Source organism: Bubalus bubalis, chromosome 11 (genome assembly GCF_019923935.1).
Source record: "Bubalus bubalis isolate 160015118507 breed Murrah chromosome 11, NDDB_SH_1, whole genome shotgun sequence".
In the NCBI taxonomy this organism is placed as follows: Eukaryota; Metazoa; Chordata; class Mammalia; order Artiodactyla; family Bovidae; genus Bubalus; species Bubalus bubalis.
Genome location: NC_059167.1, coordinates 25,535,073 through 25,557,649, shown reverse-complemented (window position 1 = coordinate 25,557,649; position 22,577 = coordinate 25,535,073). Strand labels below are relative to the sequence as shown.

Genomic DNA, 22,577 nt, shown 5'->3' with positions numbered 1-22,577 from the left:
TTATTTTTTCAAGCACCAGTGAAATATTCCTAATTCTGAGATTTGGGGAGTACATCTTGAACACATTATCTAAATCTTTCATGATTTTTATAGGCTTTGAACATATCCCCTCTTACCTCTCATTTTTTCAGGTAGAAGAGAATGATTCTCTTCTTCTCTTATCATTTGGAAGATCTCTGTCCTCTTAAAAAACATTATTTCTCCTTATTCTTAAGATGGAGTAGTTGAACACAGATTTATACACATACAAACATAATTGTGATTTCCTCTTTCATGTATGTTCAACCTAGTAAAAATTACTTTGTATCACCTCTAGAAGTTCTTTTTGTGATACTTTTTAATTTTTCAGAAATTCCACTGACATGAATAAAGTTAATTTTTATAATAATCAAGGCTGGAAATGTTTCTGAAAATACAAATACTTGTATTTATTTTATGATTATTTTGGATGCCATCAATTATTATACCATAACTCTTGGATCATATCATCAACAGTAGATACTTCAGTCAGTTTATAAGGTTTTCGTGAATAAGTTGAAATTTATTTACTTCTATTTATCCCTAATATACCACTTAAGAAATTAAAAGTAGAAGCTTTTTTAAGGACAGAAATATTTTAGATTGCATAATATTTTTTGCTTTAATGTTTAATCGTTGAAAGTATGTAAATAAATAATAGAATTATTTATAAGTTTAATAAATCTTTTATAACAACTTTGCTTCCATATTCTGTGTTATGAAGTAGGCTATTTCTTCTTCATGGAAAGCTTATTTTATCATTATTAGGAAATAAGACTGTCATTGGTTGGCTAATTCATACTTTCTTTTTACAGTCAAATTGTGAAGATATTATTAACTCCTAACCCTAGCTTTAAATTGACTAACGAGCACTTTATTTCATATGAATAATTTAAAGTTGAGATCAGCTGTCTTTAATTACTGTTTCGTTTCTTGGGAGATCCCAAGTGTGAACCCCAAATGACAATGAATGATATCGTTTTGTTAAGCCACAACTCACATCTTCTGATAGTTTTATGAGTACACATGATCAGTGTTTTACGTCCTTCACTTAACATTAAATTTCTAGATCCAGTGCACTCTGCAGAGATAGATCTAGATCTTACCTGTGGGAGCTGCCTTACCTCTTCCTTTGTCTTGCTATTTAAACTCACACCTGGAGCCTGGCCCTCTCCCCTCTCTCATTCCATGAGAAGTATTTTGGCCTTCTCTGAAACTTTAAGGGAGTGGAATAGGAATGGAGTAAGATTTTAAACTCTGGAATCAGAATGTCTAAGTTCAACTCCTGAGTGCTTGCTAAATGACCTTAAACAGGTTACTTAACTTCATCTGTAAAATGGGGATAAGCGAGTACTCACCACATAAGGACTTTGTGGACTAATTAGGATAATGTTATGGAAAATGTTTAGTGTAGAACCTGGCATATGGTTGGTGTTCAGCAAGTGTCACCTCTTGATTCAAGATGCTGATGGAGAGGTCCAGTGGGGAGGGGGTGGATGTGGGAGCTGTTTTAGAAATGGCTTATGGCAGAGGTCATTGAGAAGGAGCAAAGCATATGGGAAGAACAGACTCTGGACTTTTATCCCTGCCAGACTCTTTATCAGTTGAAATGAAGATAGGATTATGATAAATAGTGGCCTCTGATTTAGAGATCTACCAGATTAAGACTTTGTGGCCTATTGATAGGTAACTGTCTACAGGTTGAAAAATATGTTGCATATAATAGGAAACACTAGGGATCATCTCATTGGAAAAGACCCTGATGCTGGGAAAGATTGAAGGCAGGAGGAGAAAGGGATGAAAAAGGATGAGATGGTTGGACCGCATCACCAACTCAGTGGACATGAGTTTGAGCAAACTCCAGGTATCCTGCACTGTGGGTAGATTCTTCACCATATGAGCCACCAGGGAAGTGGGCTACAGTCCATGGGTCACAAAGAGTCCAGCACGACTGAGCGACTAAGCACACAGCATACGCTGTAAGGAAGGTTTGTTGTTCCTATTTTAGTAAGCTAATATATTTGTCTGTTTTATCAGTAATTTGTAGTACTTTAACACAGCACCATACTTGATTAAGTTGTCTTTTTTCCTCACATCCTACAAAAGTCTTAACTGTTTTGTTATTATTTCCTTCTTCCATCATGAGTGTATTTTCATTTCCTTCTCTCATGAAATAACCAAAATTTCTTGTTAGAATTCTTGCATCTTAGGGTTTTAGGATGGACCATTACTGTATCACCAAGGAACCTTAATTAGGCTTTTCTGATGTAACATAATTGGATGATAACTTAGTGTAAAATTACAAGTAGCTATAAAGTCAACATGAAACATCACATTCCTAACTCTTCAACTCTGTGCTGACCACAGAGACAGCTATAAAACTCCCCCACAGCAAAAGGGAGCACAGCGTGCCACCTGACAGCTCTGTTCTGCAGGAGCCTGACAGCACACCTGCTCGCCCCTTCACTTCTTCCCGGGATTCTCAAGGAATGAAAGGCTGTTATTACCTTGAGGTCCTTCCTCCTGGCTCTTTCTTTCAAGGAGACATGACATGTGATGAAAGAATAAGAGGAATATGAGAGTAGAATCGTGATTTTTTTTTTTCACGTGATTTTTTTTTTCAATCATTGGGGAAAGAGAGGTTGGGGTTTGGCTCTTTATTAAATTTGATGAAATTGCAGTTTGTCTTTGTTTCTGCTGCTTTTCTCTTCTCCATTTCCATGTTTCTTACCAATGAGAAAAGCTGTTCTAGCATTCTCTGGGATCCTTTGGGTTAGAAGGAGGTTCTACGTTAGAAGAAGGCATTCCTGAAAAACAAAAAACTCCCCCAAACCTCTAGTCATGGAGTTATAGGACCTGCACAATGTGACTCATCAAAAAAAAAGCTGTTGTCAGCAACCCCTTTATGAACATAGTGTCTGTGGACTGTCTGGAACCTCTTGGCAAAGTAACATATATGTATATAAAAGTTAAATGACTAATTTTGTTTCAGAAACATTAAGAACGACTTCAGGAATCCTGTTTAGTGCCATGAAGCAAACAAATAAGTTTGGTCTTTTTTCTTTTGACACTGTCCTGCCTACCTTATCCTGAACTGCATAATTCACTAAGCTATTGCATATTTTCCATTAGCTGTTCTTTTAGTCCTCTATCCAGAGTTAAGTCTGTCAGAATATCATTGAGGTCAGTGAACCATGAGCCTGATTGCTTTTGCAAGGCATTTCTGTTGCTAGTAAAAGCAGCAAGCACCTCATAAGAATGCTGCATAGTCATTCACATACTGATATGCTAATTCTTAAGAATGTTGCTAACACTGCAGTGTGTTTCATATGATTGAATTTGGAACTTTTCACTCAACTGGTTCAAGCATTCAAACTGGAAGTAATAACAGTCTTTTGAGTTGTTGCTTATGTACAGCAGTGACGGAATTCATATGACAGATGACAGTTGTTCATTCAAGTTCAGGAAGAGATCTCTATCAGCCGCAGTGGTTGAAAAACAAAAGGAAAGTGGCCCAGATGTTCATTTTTTAATAGTGTATCTTTCCTTCATATTTTAAATGAGAACAGAGCTCATCCATTAAATAAAGATATAAATATTAATGTCATGTTAAAATCCCAAAGAACAGAGCTCGCACATTTATGTGATTTTTTTTTTTTTTAAACGGCCACCTATAAATTAAAGAAAATCAAACAAACACCCCCCACCCACCATGCCTCTGGAGGTATCAACACAGGTGGTTAACTTTTGGTCTTTTTACTCATACCTTCTCTAACAAGTCTCAGAAAGTTGAGTAAGAATTTAATCAGTCATATTTGCCCACATTGTGGCAAAGAAAATGTAAATCCCCAAAGTCCAGATAGTCTTTGTGGATATAATTTAAGCATATAAATTCCTTGCTGTGACGTGAGCAGGAAGTTTACCAGTTTAGACAACTTACTGCTATTCTGAGCTTTCAGTATAGCACAGAATTTTGGTCAAGATAGTGATGATAGAATATCAGAATTTTCACATAGATCAGAATTGCTGTTCACTCTGTGTTCAGTTGTTATTGCCTGTGGTAAACAGTATGAACAAGATTTACTTTGGGTGTATATCTTATATGTCCTTATCTGCTGTATTTGGAAGCATATCTTTGGCTCACTGAAATGGGGCACTTTGATATATTTTTCAGAGGATATGATATTTTGGCAAATAATCTCTTTCCGGACCTAACAATAGCCAGGTTCTTGAGAATTGTTCAGCAGAATCGGTCCCAGGATAAGAGCTAACATTTTTTGAGAATTACTGTGAATCAGGCATTGTATTCAGCTTTCTCCATGCAATATCTCATCCACAGAATAACTTGAGTTATTGATGAGTAAGATACTATTATTAACCCTATTTTACATATGAGAAAATTGCTGTTATCAATGCCATTTTCCAGATGAAGAAAAAGGGATGAAGTTAAATATAACCTATCCAAGATCACACAACCGTTAGCTGATAGAGAATTTGAACTCCAATTTTTATGACTCCAGAGCCTATACTCTTAATCACGGTGCACACAGTCATGGTACGTTATGAATAGGCATTTGCTTTGCTATATTTTGTTTGATGTCGCTCCCTGCTCTAGCCTCCAGTGGAGCCATGAGTCCCAGCAGTTGACAGAGTCTTTGGTATGGCTGTTGAATGGGATGGCACTTAGCTGCTAGACCCATTCAAGACCACACTTAGGAGGAGAATTAAAACCTTATTCTCTCTCTCTGTACTTTTTGGAGGCAGCCAGAACCTATGTGGTTATTGAGGGAAATCTCTTTAAGAAGCTTGAGTCCAAAAAGTAGACAGGTTTTCTGATTCAGAATTACCAAAAAGTTACTAATAACTCCCTTCTCCCCCCAAGTGAATTAAAGTTCTAGATAGTGATGTCTTTTGAAGATTTTTCTCAACTGACAACCCTATTCCAGATGTCTTTGCTTTGACCAGTCTGAGCTCCATGAATTCTGTTTTTAGAAGAGTGCCCCTTCCTGAGTTCTGCTTCTCTCACAAGACAGTAATTACAGAAGAAGTCTTATGCACTGGGGCCCAAAATCTTTACATCCTTGAAACATTTTTCATTACAGCAAAGCTCATTAATTTATCAGTTCAGTTTAGTCACTCAGTCGTGTCCAACTCTTTGCAACCCCATGGACTGCAGCATGCCGGGCTTCCCTGTCCATCACAAACTCTCAGAGCTTACTCAAACTCATGTCCATCGAGTCAGTGATGCCATCCAACCATCTCATCCTCTGTCGTCCCCTTCTCCTCCCGCCTTCAATTACTCCTAGTATCAAGGTCTTTTCCAATGAGTCAGTTCTTCTCATCAGGTGGTCGAAGTATTGGAGTTTCAGCTTCAGTATCAGTCCTTCTAATGAATTTTCAGGACTAATTTCCTTTAGGATTGACTGGTTTGATCTCCTCACAGTCCAAGGGACTCTCAAGTGTCTTCTCCAACACCACAGTTCAAAAGCATCAATTCTTCGGCTCTGAGCTTTCTTTATAGTCCACCTCAAATCCATACATGACTACTGGAAAAACCATAGCTTTGACTAGATGGACCTTTGTTGGCAAAGTAATGTCTCTACTTTTTAATATGCTGTCTGGCTATTGTGGATATTAAGCTTCTGAAGCCCTTTCTTTTGAAGACTAATAACTCTAATTGACTATCTGCAGGGCTAGTGTCTCCGACTTATGCTACATAAAATAGTAACAGAGTAATGCTTTTAAATGGAGCTGTTATGAATTGACTAGCAGGGAGGAGGGCTCTTCTAGAGGTACTTGCTTGAAGCTAAGAAGATCATCCCTTACAAAGAGCTACCTATGCTCCTGCCAGAGAACAGGCTTGTTATGTACTAACAAGCTTTTTGAGTCTTAATCTGCCCTTGGCAAAGAGAATGACCTGATAAAATAGGGTTATCAACCAGAGAGGTCATCTGAAATATGAGATAATTAATAATGACTGTATCAATTCAGGTTGAACTGGGCAGTCAGTGGTGTAACACCCAGGCTAGTTTGCACTGGTTCTTTACAGATGAGTAGTGCTAACTTAACGTATAATTTGTATATCTAAAATATTCTCTTGCTAGAAGACTGATGCAGCACTTTTTTTTTTTTTTTAAACCAACGCTGGTGTCTTAATCTGGGCTTCTGTCATGGCTCACTGGTAAAGAATCTGCCTGCAGTGCAGGAGATGAGAGTTCAGTCCCTGGGTCAGGAAGATCCCTTGGAGAGGGAAATGGCAACCCACTCTGGTATTCTTGCCTGGGAAACCCCATGCACAAAGGAGCCTGACAGGCTACAGTCTGTGGGGTCACAGAGTCAGACACAATTTAGCAGCTAAACAACAGTCTTAGTAGAATGGCAGAGCACTCTTCATTGGTAAACAGGGATGTACTTAAATGCTTTTTTCTTAAAATGCATGTTCCAGAAAGCAGAATATAGTATAGTAGAGTAAGCACTAGAGTCTGATTATTAGCTAATTACCTTTGAGAAATTCTCTTAACCACTCTTAATCTGTTTCCTGTGGAAAATGAGGGCGTTTAAATAAATGTGTGTTTCCCAAAATTCTGAAACCTACCACAGATTACTAGAGGTGACTTTAGGTGGCATATAAGATAATGTCAGGCAGTTTTCTGAAAAGAAAAAAAAAAAAAATTAAACATTGACTCACATAGCTGAGTTATTCCTCATTCAGTCTTTTAATAGAATCTGGGGACTTCCATGGTGATCCAGTGGTTAAGACTCTGCCTTGCAATGCAGAGTTAAGCAGGTGGATCCCTGGTCAGGGAACTAGGATCCCTTATGCTACAGAGTAGCTAACCCCACACACCACAGCTGCTGAGCCCACACCCTAGAGCCTGCGTGCCACAGTTAGAGAGCTCACATGCCAACTACTGAAGCCTGGGGCCTCTGTGGCCCGCCTGCTGCAACTAGAGAGTCCAGGCACTGCAACAAAAGATCTTGCATGATCCAACAAAGATCCTGTGTGCCACATGCAGCCAAATAAATTTTTAAAAAAATAGAAATCTGGCTTGAACTTAGAGCCCTTTATAAGCAAGAGAATTTGTATAACATTTAATAACATAGTTTTCTTTGTAGCAAAGTTATAGTTTCAGTTACCATATACAAAATAAATCAATTTAACTTTTTAAAAAGTGGATTTTTTAACATTAAATAGTACAGATGGTACATATGGATATGGCAGAAATTACAAAAATGGTACATAAATGACTAAAGTTTAGAAAACTGAATAAGATTATCTCTAGGATCTGTTCCAGGTTTAAATTCTTTTGAATGTGTATTCCAATAGAATAAAAATGTTTTATGGCAAACCAAGTAAAAGAAAAGAACTTCCAACTTAGCATGTACTATGTAATTTTCTTTCATTTTGAAATATGTCATTGTTGAGGAGGCTAAAATTTTATTCTATGACAGTTTTTTTATTTATAAATATGAATACCCCTTTCTTAATATTTTACTGGATAACTGACTATTGATATGTTTTGGATAGCATGTTGGTTGGTGATGATGGTGTTGTGTGTTCCTTTGTTTATTCGTTTCACCAAAAGCAGTCTGGTTCTGAGTGAGGTTTTTGAACTGGAAATCTTGAAAGTCAGTAACCATGTCATCACTCTATAGGTTATACTCTGACTAGCACAGTGTTTGGCATGGTGTTCAGTTCAGTTCAGTCGCTCAGTCGTGTCCGACTCTTTGCGACCCCATGAATCGCAGCACGCCAGGCCTCCCTGTCCATCACCAACTCCCGGAGTTCACCCAGACTCATGTCCATCGAGTCAGTAATGCCATCCAGCCATCTCATCCTCTGTCGTCTCCTTCTCCTCCTGCCCCGAGTCCCTCCCAGCATCAGAGTCTTTTCCAATGAGTCAACTCTTTGCATGAGGTGGCCAAAGTACTGGAGTTTCAGCTTCAGCATCATTCCTTCCAAAGAAATCCCAGGGCTGATCTCCTTCAGAATGGACTGGTTGGATCTTCTTGCAGTCCAAGGGACTCTCAAGAGTCTTCTCCAACACCACAATTCAAAAGCATCAATTCTTCGGTGCTCAGCCTTCTTCACAGTCCAACTCTCACATCCAAACATGACCACTGGAAAAACCATAGCCTTTTCTAGATGGACCTTTGTTGGCAAAGTAATGTCTCTGCTTTTGAATATGCTATCTAGGTTGGTCGTAACTTTCCTTCCAAGGAGTAAGCGTCTTGTAATTTCATGGCTGCAGTCACCATCTTAAGTGATTTTGGAGCCCAAAAACATAAAGTCTGACACTGTTTCCACTGTTTCCCCATCTATTTCCCATGAAGTGATGGGACCGGATGCCATGATACTCGTTTTCTGAATGTTAAGCTTTAAGCCAACTTTTTCACTCTCCACTTTCACTTTCATCAAGAGGCTTGGTGTAGTATTCAGTAAATATTTGAACAAGTGAGTGAATAAATAAGTCAATACAAATATACCGAGTTCTGTGTCTTGAAGGTGCAAGCATAGTTTTCATTTCTGAAATGAAATAGTCAATAGAGCTAGCTATACGGAAATTAAGGCCTTGGGACAATTATTTATAGAAGGTAATACTTTCTCTTGAGTAAAGTTTGGAGCTAGTTACATGGGAAATTTAGCATAACCTTTTCAGGAAGAAATTACAAAAAGAAAGTAGCTCTACTAATTTTGCTTTTGTTTATGGTCATATAGGAGAAGCTAGGGTTTTCCTTCTTTTTTCTCTTTGTTTTTTATAAGAAAAGGCTAGCTTTTTACCTTACTTTTTTTTCTTTCTCATACATATACTACTTATCATCTCCACACTGGGGAAAGCACCCTAATTTTCCTTGCCTTAGGGAGATATTAGAGCTTAATTTAAAATACAGCTCACTGTTTCCCTAAACACTTAATTACAGTTTCTCATCTGATAAAGGTGCCCGGCTCTTTCTTAACTGGCATACGAGGTGAACTGCAATACTGGTGGTAAATTTGTTTATTCTAATTTATTCACTCAACATATATTATGTGTCAAGGGTTTTGTTCTAAGACTCCTGAAATGAGTTTTACATATCAGTGAAAATATTAACCAGGTGTTTCTAATCCTTAGTTTTACAACTGACTTTCTAATAACCATACAGTTGGTTTGAGCGACATACCCAGATCATGTAATTTATTTTAAAACACTTTTTCCATGTATAGAAAAACAAAATTTAAGGACTGTGTTTCATTTTGGTGAATATATTTCAAACATATTCTAGGTCTGCTCACTACAAATACATTCTTTCTTTAATGGCCCAGTGATTAACTGTGATTCTAATTTATTATGCCCAATGACAACATCTTAACTGGAGTTATTTTGTATGTTTAGGTTAATATATTTTGTTACTTAAAATTTAAGTCAGTATATTTTATATTTGTGAAATCTTTCCACCTAGTATGTTTGTGTTTTCTAGTTATTATTAATACCATGTGGTCTTTAAAATGTGACATAAACTCTGAGGATGCTGGTTACAACATCTTGGTTTGTTCTCAATGTATTATAAAGTTGATAGAACAGCAGTAACATTAATGTACATAGAAGTTGAATTTCAAAACTAATCATAATTTACAGCAATTATCTATCTCTTTTCTAACTTGAAATTAAAATTATTCAGGTATACAATCAACACAGATTCTATTATGGTCATCATTGAAAATATAATAGGTCTAATTTTGGCCAGGCAAAAAAAAAGATTTTGGAACTATCTTATTTTGTTTTTTTTTAAAGAGATACTTGTCTTAAAATTGTAATCTTTAGATATCTCCAGAGTCATTGTGCTCTGTCATGCAAGTATGCAAGAGCCATTTGCTGTCATGACATGCTGGAAGTTTTGAGAACTCTTTGTCTAATTCAAAACAAACAATCATAGATTCCACATGTAAGCGCTATCCTTTGATATTTGTCCTTCTCCGTACAGCAGAAAGTAGCACAACATTGTAAGTCAGTGGTACTGCAATACAAATTTTAAAAAGAAAAACAGTTATGAAAAACAGGACTTTGCCTAGGGGAACGTGTCCATTGACAATATGGTTATTCTCTGATTAGATGCTTGGAGTGCTGGAAACCATCTTTATCTGGGTTATGAGGTATTGATATGGCAGCCCATTATGGTAGTAAAGAAAAGGCCACACAGTTGAGAGGCAGACCAACCTGAATGTGAAATTCGGCTCTGTCACTTTTACTCTGGTACTGAGGGCAAGTTACTTAACTCCCTCTATAAAATGAAAATTGTAATACTTTAGAGTTTCTGCGCCAATAAAAGCACCCAGAGTGAGTTCTTGTCAAATGGTAGTTGTACACGCAATACAATGTGATGATATGCTTTGGTATTCCCTCAGGTGAAATAAAGGACAAAAATGTACAGGTAGTCGAGCTCCCCATTGTGGACAGTCTTCATCCTCGTCCTCCATATCTACCCCTGGCTGTACCAGAAGACCTTGCAGATCGGCTTGTACGAGTCCATGGTGATCCTGCAGTGTGGTGGGTGTCCCAGTTTGTCAAATACTTGATCCGCCCGCAACCTTGGCTAGAAAAGGAAATAGAAGAGGCCACCAAGAAGCTAGGCTTCAAACATCCAGTTATTGGGTAAGAACCTGATTTGTTTCTCCTAAAGTGATATGTAGTAACAGGGGTGCATAACTTTAGAGTACAGTATGAATGTTACAAGGTTTAGTATAATTTTCATAGCCACACCCCAAGACAGAGGTTCCAGTGTTCACCTTAGGCCACAGGGAGATCATTCTTCCTTTGTTCACTTAGAACAGCTGAGTCATCATAATTTAGTCACTTAATAATCTGTTAATTTATTCGTTCAGCAAATATATTAAAACATATTTCTGAATTAGCTGTCTCTCCTGGGGAAACAAGCAAAATTTTATTTTATTGGGAATATTTTAGATACTATACATGCTTCCTATCTTACTCTTAAGAGGGCCATGAGATGGGGCGCTCACATTTATAGCTTTTCTTTTTACGCCTTATTCTTAGGTTTCTTTCATTGCCACTGGTGATTATTTTGCATTTTTGATGTTCTGTTTTCTTTTTTGTTTTGGAACCCATTTTGAGAACAAAGATTTCATTTGTAATGTAAGATAATGTTGAAATTGTTATTTAAAGTTGTCTCTTAGCCCACTTAGTAATTACTGTTTATATATGTATTCAGTCTCATGCTTATGTTAAGGGAAATGTATCAGGAAATCTTGGAAGCAAAAAAAGTCCAAAAGAACACCTTTGCTCACAAGCATGTGCTCTGTCCTATACCCATACATAAAAAGTTATGAATGAGTTTTTCTGTGTCCTGATGCCAGATTTCACACCACAGGAAATGTTCTTTGCCTAAAGGAAAGAATATGAGTTAAGTGACCTTGGTAATACTCCTGCCTGTTCCCTATTCTGGGTCAAGTTACTTAATAATAGTATTATTGAGCTTTGATTTTTTTTTCCATTTGTAAAATAGGAAAGGTAATACCTCCCCTAAAAATGATGATGTGATAATATAAGAATGAAAAAAGGATTTTGGTTCTGTAGGGAGAAAATACACTGTAAAATGTTACTACCTTTCAGAGACTGATGCTTAAGTAATTCCTGAAAATAGATTTGTAGGCTAGACTGTGGCATTCTGCAGCTTCTATTGTTTGTAATAAAGTCAGCTATTGATTAATATTAATACATGTGTTGATTCATTCACTTATCTGCGGAACATTTATTGAATACCTGCTACCATGGGGGACCAAGATTAATTTTTTTTAAATGACTCCTTTCAACTCATTACAGTCCATGGGAAAAGAGACTTAACAACTAACATTATACTGGGAGAATGTGATTAATGCCCTGAGGAAAAGCATAAAAGTCTTATGAGAAGTCAGGGAAGGGGAAATGTACTTTCTGGACCAAGAAAGCCTTCAGAACCACAGTGTTAGAACAGAATTTTTAAGGTGGAGAAGGATGCAGGATAGTAGTTACATTACCAGAATAACTTCAACTGCATTATCTCCGTGATCCTGTAACACAGTCCAGTGAAGTAGGCAGAGATGACCATTTTACAGAAAATCTCTTCCCACAGTTCCAGAGTTTATAAAGGCAAAACCAGGACTTAAAGCTTCTTAACTTTGTTTGGATAACCTGTAGTTTTACATAGCAGAAAGATAACTTTATTAATTTTTCATGGAGCATCCCCCACATCGAGAACTGACCAAATACAGGAACTTGAAGTTCTGCAGACAACTAAGTTGTTTGCACACTGAGGTGTAGTGTGTTGTCTGAAAGAGGGGTGCACTAGAATTCAAGAATCTAGGAGTCCAGACTAGTTTCTACAACTTAGCAACTTATGTGACTTTGGACAACTTACTTGGTTATCCTCGGCCTTCGTTAATTGTCACTCTTTGTGTATTAAAAAAAAAAAAAGCACTGGGTTAGATAATAGGTATCTGTTAACACAATAATAGACTTTTGTGTCTACCCATCATTCATTCATTCATTTATTTGTTGTGTTTGGTGGAACCGGAAATAAATAAAATCAGATTCCTTGCCCTCGAGGAGCTGTGATAATGAAAATCAGGCAAGTACACAAGTAACTTTTACTTTACAAGACTGGGCTGAAATGCAGTGAAGGAAACCAACATTCCTTTTTGCCTTATGTTGTCATTTTGTTTCCTGAAATGTCTTCAGAGGCATCAGTTTCTTTAACTGTTAGATGAAAGAGTTATATTCCATATCCTTCACAGATCTAACATTCTAATTCTTCCATGAAATTCCATTTAAGGTCCTCTCAAATTATTGGTCCAGGCCTAGTTTTAGGAATACTTGGAGAACTGAGAGAATTGCTTAGTAGTACTCTGCTCCTCTTCCTTTGATTGTTCCTTTTTGTTACAGATCTCCTTTCCCATTTTTCCACTTGTGTCTTCATCTTCATATGTATATAAGTTACTGACCCCTGTTCTGCTGCTGCTGCTGCTAAGTCGCTTCAGTCGTGTCCGACTCTGTGCGACCCCATAGACGGCAGCCCACCAGGCTCCGCCGTCCCTGGGATTCTCCAGGCAAGAACGCTGGAGTGGGTTGCCATTGCCTTCTCCAATGCATGAAAGTGAAAAGTGAAAGGGAAGTCGCTCAGTCGTGTCCAACTCTTAGCGACCCCATGGACTGCAGCCTACCAGGCTCCTCTATCTTGGGATTTTCCAGGCAAGAGTACTGGAGTGGAGTGCCATTGCCTTCTCCGGACCCCTGTTCTAAATGGTACTAAAACAAATGCATGGTAAAAATCAGAATTTCAAGTAGTGTTTCTTCTTATGAAACTTCTCATTGAAATTCAGTGGAATTGTTCTTTCTGTCCCATTTCATCTCCGGAGCACAATGAACAATTCCAAATTTCCTGAGAGAACCAGTGACTAAGAAGATTGTGAAAAGGAAAAGATGTGATACAATAGGTGCTCATATGCTAGTATTCACATCTGGACTATCATCTGAAATGCCAAGGAAAGAATAGCCATGAAGATGACAGAGTAACTCCAATGAAACTGAATCCTCACTCCAGATTCATAATAAATGGGAGCCTCATAGGCTGCCGTCTATGGGGTCGCACAGAGTCGGACACGACTGAAGCGACTTAGCAGCAGCAGCAGCAGCAGGCTTGACTTAATGTGAAAGTGTTAGTCGCTCAGTCATGTCTGACTCTTTGTGACCTCATGGACTGTAGCCCACCAGGCTCCTCTGTCCATGGAATTCTCCAGGCAAGAATACTGGAGTGGGATGCCATTCTCTTCTCCAGGGGATCTTCCAACCCAGGGATCGAACCTGGATCTCCTGCATTGCAGGCAGATCCTTTACCATCTGAGCCACCAGGGAAGCCCAGGCTTGACTTAAGACTTGCTCATATATTATGACCTAAAAGGAAACAAATCTACCTTGTTCTTTTCTTTTTATGAGCAGTGGTTTAGTAACTTGGGAAGAGAGGGGTTGTAGAAAGGGCAAATGTAAGGAGTGTTTTAACTTATGAAAACGATACTGGATGCTTGGGGCTAGTGCAGTAGGACGACCCAGAGGGATGGTATGAGGAGGGAGGAGGGAAGAGGGGTCAGGAAGGGGAACACATGTATACCTGTGGCGGATTCATTTTGATATTTGGCAAAACTAATACAATTATGTAAAGTTTAAAAATAAAATAAAATTAAAAAAAAAAAGAAAACCAACTATGATTACTATTATTCTTAATTTCATTAAAATACTGTTGAAAGTTGAGGCCTTATTCAGTGCAAGATAGTGTAACTCTTGTGTCCCCAGTTCTACAATTTAACAGTTTTTGAGCTTTTCTTAAATAGGACAGATGAGATTAGTCTCTGCTTGTATTTGGTAGGGTAAAAAGCAGAGAAAGGAAATTCATTATACCTACAACAAAAAAAGGAATGGTTCCATGAACTTAAAATAGTAAGAACTCTTAAAAAGTTTGCCTTGCCTTGATTGTGCTATAGAGACTATCCTTGCAGGTCTGTGTTTAACTTAGCTTTAAACTCTACAAGCTGCTGTTACAGTGATAATACAGGATAAGATGAAGAAAAAGAAAACTTGGCATCAAAACATTACAAATGATATATTTAATGTTCTATAATAATAACTGTGAGTCTTGACATCCTTTATTGTCAAAAATATTTTAAATTATTTCTAGTTTTTTGGTTAGTATTTGCTGCTTTATATACAATCTAATTCTAGAATCTCCCATTTACTTCTGATTGGCCAATTACTTTCTCTGTAAAGCATTTTTCAAAGACTTATTTTCTAATCCCCCTTGTATTAATATGCAAATATATTTAGAATACATGTGTTTGAATTTTTTAATATTGGTTTTATTTTTTCTAATGTTGAAAATGAAAGAAAAATTGGTTTAAATGTACATAAATGGGGAGACCAGAATTGAAAAAGACACATGTACCCATGTTCACTGCAGCACTGTTTACAAGAGCTAGGACATGGAAGCAACCTCGATGTCCATCCACAGAATAAAGTTGTGGTGTATATACACAGTGGAATATTACTCAGCTATAAAAAGGAACACATTTGAGTCAGTTCTCATAAGGTGGATGAACCTAGAGCCTACTATACAGAGTAAAATAAGTCAGATAAATACTGTATATTAACACATATATATGGAATCTAGAAAGACGGTACTGATGATCCTACATGCAGGGCAGCAAAGGAGACACAGACATGCAGAACAGACTTTTGGACTCAGTGGGAGGAGAGGGTGGGATGATTTGAAAGAATAGCATTGAAACATATTCATTACCAGGTGTAAAACATAGCCTGTGCAAGTTTGATGTATGATGCAGGGCACCCAAAGCTGGTGCTCTGTGACAACCTGGAGGGACAGGGTGGGAAGGGATGTGAGAGAAGGACCGATTTATGTTGATGTATGGCAAAAACCATCACAATATTGTAAAGCAGTTATCCTCCAATTAAAATAAATAAATATTTTTTAAAAAAAGAAACGGAAATGTCCATAATACCACCATGAATAGAGGTATAAAGCTGAATACCCTAAAAGTACTCTGTGGATCGGAGCATTTTCAGCGGAATCTGACTTTATCTCTCTGTCCCTGCAGAGTCCACGTCAGACGCACAGACAAAGTGGGAACAGAAGCAGCCTTCCATCCCATTGAGGAATACATGGTGCATGTTGAAGAACATTTTCAGCTTCTTGCTCGCAGAATGCAAGTGGATAAAAAAAGAGTTTATTTGGCCACAGATGACCCTTCTTTATTAAAGGAGGCAAAAACAAAGTAAGTTAGATGAACTAATGATTCTACAGCAGACCATCTCTTTTCAGTCAAAATGAATCCTTAATTCCCACGACTGGTGATTCTTGTTACATTGAATGTTATTACTGATTATTGGGGGTTTTAAATTCAAACAACTGTGTGCTCGTGCAACTGTTGTTATGGTCAAAGCGGTCAAAGCATATTTGTGGTGCCAGCAAGGCGTAGACTTCATTCTGCAACCCCTTCTCTTGACTTGTAGGCAGCAGGCATCTCGTCATATACTCTCACGACCTTTGTGTGCTTGGAAGGCAGAGGGCAAGCTTTCTGGTATCTCTTGTAAGGACACTCATTCCATCATGAGGGCTCCACACTAAGGATTTCCCAAAGGCCCCATTTCCAAATATTATCACACTGGGAGTTAGGGCTTACACATATGAATTCTGAGGATACACAAACATTCAGTCCATAACACTGATCAGTTCACAAGACTGTTAAACATGAAACACACAATGTACTTGTCCTTTTGCTCCTACAGTCTTCACTAAGAACCAAAGGCAGCTGAAACCATGTGTAAGATACAAGTTTTCACCTTGTAAAAACCTCTGGAATTTGGAGATTGTATTTTTTTAAAAGAGAATCAAAAGAGGAGTTTTATCGGTGAAAGAATAAGGACTGCTAGCTTGTACTGAGCAACACCATTGTTACTGAGCCCACCCCCTGTATTTCAGGCACTGTGCTAGGTGCTGGGGGGTCCATGATACACAAGACACTCTCTGCTCTCAAGGAATCCCTGATCTCGTAGGGGAATGGACAGTATGAGTAGTGCTTTTGTTGTTGGTCAGTCACTGAGTCATGTCCGACTCTTTGTGACCCTGTGGACTGCAGCACGCCAGGCTTCCCCATCCTTCACTGTCTCCCAGAGTTTGCTCAGATTCATGTCCATTGAGTTGGTGATGCCATCCAGCTGTCTCATCCTCTGTCGTCCCCTTCTCCTCCTACCCTCAATGCTTCCTAGCATGAGGGTCTTTTCCAATGAGTTGGCTCTTTGCATCAGGTGGCCGAAGTATTGGAGCTTCAGCTTCAGCATCAGTCCTTCCAATGAATAATCAAGGTTGATTTCCTTTAAGATTGACTGGTTTGGTTTCCTTGCAATTCAGTAATACCATCTAGTCCAGAAATCATCCCTGAACCCTTGACTAAGTGTTCCTCCCCTAAGTGCATTTATCTTAATATTTAGCACTTGCTTATTTCTGGTTCCCTCACATTATAAGCACTTTGAAACTATACCTAGTTCTAGTAAGTGTTCAGTAAGTACTGAGTTATGTTCATTTCAGTCCAGTCAGTTTGAAAACATTTTATTAGCAGTCAGTCATTTGACCTATTTGACTTTTAATTAATTTCTCAATCCTTTTTATGTCACAACGAAAAACAAATGTTGGGAAGAAAAACAAATCTGGAATGAATACTATAATGCAAGTATTTATCCAAATCACTGGATAATCCTTTAAACCCTATTTCTCCCTTGTAAGAATGCAAATTACCTGATATAAACTGCTTTTTCTTTAAGGCTCTCTCTATGGATTATATACACAGACACACACACACTCTCTCACACACACACATATACACACATACAAACCAAAAGGCCAAGAAATTAATCAGCCAAATAGAAGCCAAGTTATATATTATACTTATAATTCTTATATAAGAGTTAGGGATTAAATGAAGATTTGGACACAAAACAAGAAAAAAGTTCCACAAATATTATTCCAGTTTGATATGCAGACCTATTAGAAACAAAGAGAAATAGTTCATCATAGTCCTTCATTTTAAAATACCTGACTGAATTTGTACCTTAGTGGAAAAAAACATTAAAATATTACTTTATTTACTCTTTTACTTGTTCTTGAATACGTCATAAGTTTTCCCCTTGATTAACAAAGAAATTCATGCTCATTAGAAAATATGGAGTTGATGAGTATACAAACAAGGAAAAAATTTTATTCATAATCTCATTACTCAGTGGTAACAACTATTTAAATATCAACACATTTCCTTCAGATATTTATATAGTTATACATTTTAATGGTTGATCATATTCTATATGATTTGAACTCTTCTTTTTCTTAATACAGCAATAGATCCCTTTTCACAGGTTGCTAAAAAAAAAGCCATTGTCAGTCTTTTTATTTCTTCAGTGATTAAATATCCACTGAATGGAAATACCATTGCTTACTTGACCATTCTCCTACTATTTGACAGGTTATTTCCAGTGGAGTGAGGTGTGCCTAAAATTATCCATATTATTTCCTTAATCTGGAGTATTTAGATAAAAGAATATGAACATGTTACAGCTGTAATCCATAGCACAGCATGATATTCTTACACCAAACAATCCTTATAGTACAGTTGGCAGTAGTATCTACTTGGATTGTGGGAATAGAAAAACCTGATTTTTTTTTTTTTTTTTTTTGGTCAGTAGCTAGTAGTAACTCCTCTCCCCGTGGTAGTTCAGGCAGCATTTTCCTCCATATTCCTGTTATAAATGTAGCAATTGCATTTTATGCATATTTGCTCCTCTTTGGAAATCCTTTGGCTTTTCTGAAAATCAACTTTAAATTGACTTTAAATGCTGTGTCTCACCTTCATTATTTTACTTAAGTGTTTTTTTTCCACTCTGAATTAACTCTGCTTTTGACCTCCCATGACTGGTTTTGATCCTAAACAAATCATAAAACCGCTGTTATTGTTTCAGGAAACCAAAAACATGAATTAATTTCTCAACAAAGTATATAGTATCCAAGGTGATTATAAAACTTTTCTGCTTCAAGAGGGTGAAGATACGGAGAATTAAACTTAAGTGACGCATAGGATTCATACAGAGAAGAAACCTTTTTTCTGAGTAACTTACTCTTTGTAAAAGGGGTCAAGATTAGTTTGTGTCTGTGACTCCAGTAGTTAATGCTTTGTTACTTAGTATTACACCTCAGGTTTCTCTTTCGTTCACGAGATTTTAGCACCAGCATCCCAGTGACCATGACAGCTATTGCTAACATGGAGATCTCCTCAGGTAATTCAGTATTAAGAGTGTTTAAATCTAAAAATCTTTGGCAGTCAAAGAAATAAGAACTGTCAAAATTGTCTGTCCAATATTGTATTCTGAGATAATGGAGACTGAGCGTAGGAGTGGAACAGGAGAAAAAAACAAGCCATTAAAAATCTCTCAGATTAAATATTTACATATTTATTTTGCTGTTTATGAAAAATGCTAGATGAGCTCTTCCTAAAATTAAGTTTATTTAAATGAATAGAAGCCAGAGAAATCTGTTAAAATGGTTTTCTAAAGCATTTGGTTGCCATATCCAATGAAGAATCAGCCATAGTGGTAAATGTCTTCACCATTTTAATCTAACTACATACAATTTGCTAGACACAGTTACAGGGCATTCAGTTCAGTTCAGTTCAGTTCAGTCGCTCAGTCATGTCTGACTTTGCATTGCAAAGTCATGGACTGCAGCATGTCAGGCTTCCCTGTCCATCACCAACTCCCAGAGCTTGCTCAAACTCATGTCCATCGAGTCAGTGATGCCATCCAACCATCTCATCCTCTGATGTCCCCTTCTCCTCCTTCCCAGCATCAAGGTCTTTTCCAATGAGTCAGTTCTTTGCATCAGGTGGCCAAAGTATTGGAGTTTCAGCTTCAGCATCAGTCCTTCCAATGAATATTCAGGACTGATTTCCTTTAGGATGGACTGGTTGGATCTCCTTGCAGTCCAAGGGACTCTCAAGAGTCTTCTCCAACACCACAGTTCAAAAGGATCAGTTCTTTGGTGCTCAGCTTTCTTTATAGTCCAACTCTCACATCCATATATGACTACTGGAATAACCATAGCTTTGACCAGATGGACCTTTGTTGGCAAAGTAATGTCTGTACTTTTTAATATGCTGTCTAAGTTTGTCATAGCTTTTCTTCTAAGGAGTAAGTGTCTTTTAATTTCATGGCTGCAATCGCCATCTGCAGTAATTTTGGAGCCCAAGAAAATAAAATCTGTCACTGTTTCCATTGTTTCCCCATCTGTTTGCCATGAAGGGATGGGACTGGATGCCATGATCTTCGTTTTTCTGAATGTTGAGTGTTAAGCCAGCTTTTTTTTTTTTTTTTTAATTTTATTTTATTTTTAAACTTTACATAACTGTATTAGTTTTGCCAAATATCAAAATGAATCCGCCACAGGTATACATGTGTTCCCCATCCTGAACCCTCCTCCCTCCTCCCTCCCCATTCCATCCCTCTGGGTCGTCCCAGTGCACCAGCCCCAAGCATCCAGTATCGTGCATCGAACCTGGACTGGCGACTCATTTCATACATGATATTTTACATGTTTCAATGCCATTCTCCCAAATCTTCCCACCCTCTCCCTCTCCCACAGAGTCCATAAGACTGTTCTATACATCAGTGTCTCTTTTGCTGTCTCGTACACAGGGTTATTGTTACCATCTTTCTAAATTCCATATATATGCGTTAGTATACTGTATTGGTGTTTTTCTTTCTGGCTTACTTCACTCTGTATAATAGGTTCCAGTTTCATCCACCTCATTAGAACTGATTCAATTGTATTCTTTTTAATGGCTGAATAATACTCCATTGTGTATATGTACCACAGCTTGCTTATCCATTCATCTGCTGATGGACATCTAGGTTGCTTCCATGTCCTGGCTATTATAAACAGTGCTGCGATGAACATTGGGGTACACGTGTCTCTTTCCCTTCTGGTTTCCTCGGTGTGTATGCCCAGCAGTGGGATTGCTGGATCATAAGGCAGGTCTATTTCCAGTTTTTTAAGGAATCTCCACACTGTTCTCCATAGTGGCTGTACTAGTTTGCATTCCCACCAACAGTGTAAGAGGGTTCCCTTTTCTCCACACCCTCTCCAGCATTTATTACTTGTAGACTTTTGGATCGCAGCCATTCTGACTGGTGTGAAATGGTACCTCATAGTGGTTTTGATTTGCATTTCTCTGATAATGAGTGATGTTGAGCATCTTTTCATGTGTTTGTTAGCCATCTGTATGTCTTCTTTGGAGAAATGTCTATTTAGTTCTTTCGCCCATTTTTTGATTGGGTCATTTATTTTTCTGGAGTTGAGCTGTAGGAGTTGCTTGTATATTCTCGAGATTAGTTGTTTGTCAGTTGCTTCATTTGCTATTATCTTCTCCCATTCTGAAGGCTGTCTTTTCACCTTGCTAATAGTTTCCTTTGATGTGCAGAAGCTTTTAAGGTTAATTAGGTCCCATTTGTTTATTTTTGCTTTTATTTCCAATATTCTGGGAGGTGGGTCATAGAGGATCCTGCTGTGATGTATGTCAGAGAGTGTTTTGCCTATGTTCTCCTCTAGGAGTTTTAGAGTTTCTGGTCTTACGTTTAGATCTTTAATCCATTTTGAGTTTATTTTTGTGTATGGTGTTAGAAAGTGTTCTAGTTTCATTCTCTTACAAGTGGTTGACCAGAGTTCCCAGCACCACTTGTTAAAGAGATTGTCTTTAATCCATTGTATATTCTTGCCTCCTTTGTCAAAGATAAGGTGTCCATATGTGCGTGGATTTATCTCTGGGCTTTCTATTTTGTTCCATTGATCTATATTTCCGTCTTTGTGCCAGTACCATACTGTCTTGATAACTGTGGTTAAGCCAGCTTTTTCACTCTCCTCTTTCACTTACATCAAGAGGCTCTTTAGTTCCTCTTCACTTTCTGCCATAAGGGTGGTGTCATCTGCATATCTGAGGTTATTGATATTTCTCCCAGAAATCTTGATTCCAGCTTGTGCCTTCATCCAGCCTGGCATTTCTCACATTAGGAATACACAAAGAAACCAAAAATAATATGTGGCTTCTCCTCTCAGGGAGTATCTAGCTGATAGGCCGTATACATGTAACCATTAATCACAGTGTCGTCATATATCAGTACTTGTCCTGAAGGAGTTGTATGCTAGGTAGTGAAGTCAAGAGGAGTCTTTCCCTCAGTCTGAAGAAAGACTTCACAAAAGAAAATTTGATGTTATTTTTAATTTCAAGTTAGTTCTTTGTGGGTGATATAAAAAATAAATTTTTACAACATGGAGGAAGAAAAGATGCTTTTTAAAATCATTGCCAGTCTCTGCAGCCTTACAGTGGAAGACCTCCTCTGCTGCATACTCGTGGGCATAAGACGGAAAGAAGCATGTTTGTGTGGAGTTTTCCTTGCTCATTGTTGAAAGTACAGAATCTCCTTCCTTCATTATTTCCATTGTTTGTGTTTTTTTCAACACTCAGTATCTTTCATCAAGCTCTTTTGCGTATAGAGATAAGGCCTGAGGAACTTAGGTGCCCTTTTGGTTTGGTGCCAGAAAGAGGCCTTTAAGTTCGGAAGGGCATAATGTTAGTGTCACTTCTCAATAAAAGGATCACTCTGTTTGTTCCACTGAGTGCCCATACCACACTGACAGAGTTAGTCTTTACTCTAGGATACAACCTGTGCTGGTGTGTTTTAACCATTTCCCTCATCCTTCACCCTCCAGCCTTCATATTTATTTGTTTCTGTTTTAGCCCCATGCCTGGATACATGCATCACATTAAAAGTCTCTTTGGTTGTTTTCTTTATAGAACAAACGTGACATTTCCTTCATCTCCCTGATTCAGAGCTGGGAGGGCAAAATGTCAAAAATAATGAGGCCAAATGGATCTGATCACTGAATACCAGTCTGAAACAGTGCTCAGAGACTTTTCCTTC

At 37.8% G+C, this 22,577-nt stretch overlaps 1 protein-coding gene across 7 annotated transcripts in view; it reads left to right on the top strand.

The window, feature by feature from the left end:
- FUT8 (fucosyltransferase 8) overlaps window positions 1–22,577 on the top strand; it is a 330,583-nt gene that overhangs the window by 293,574 nt on the left and 14,432 nt on the right. For all 7 annotated transcript variants that reach the window (XM_006072122.4, XM_006072125.4, XM_044924842.2 and 4 more), the window contains 2 exons: window positions 10,403–10,649; window positions 15,656–15,832. In XM_006072122.4, coding sequence (XP_006072184.2) covers window positions 10,403–10,649; window positions 15,656–15,832 — 424 coding nt within the window. The remainder of the gene's footprint in view (window positions 1–10,402; window positions 10,650–15,655; window positions 15,833–22,577) is intronic.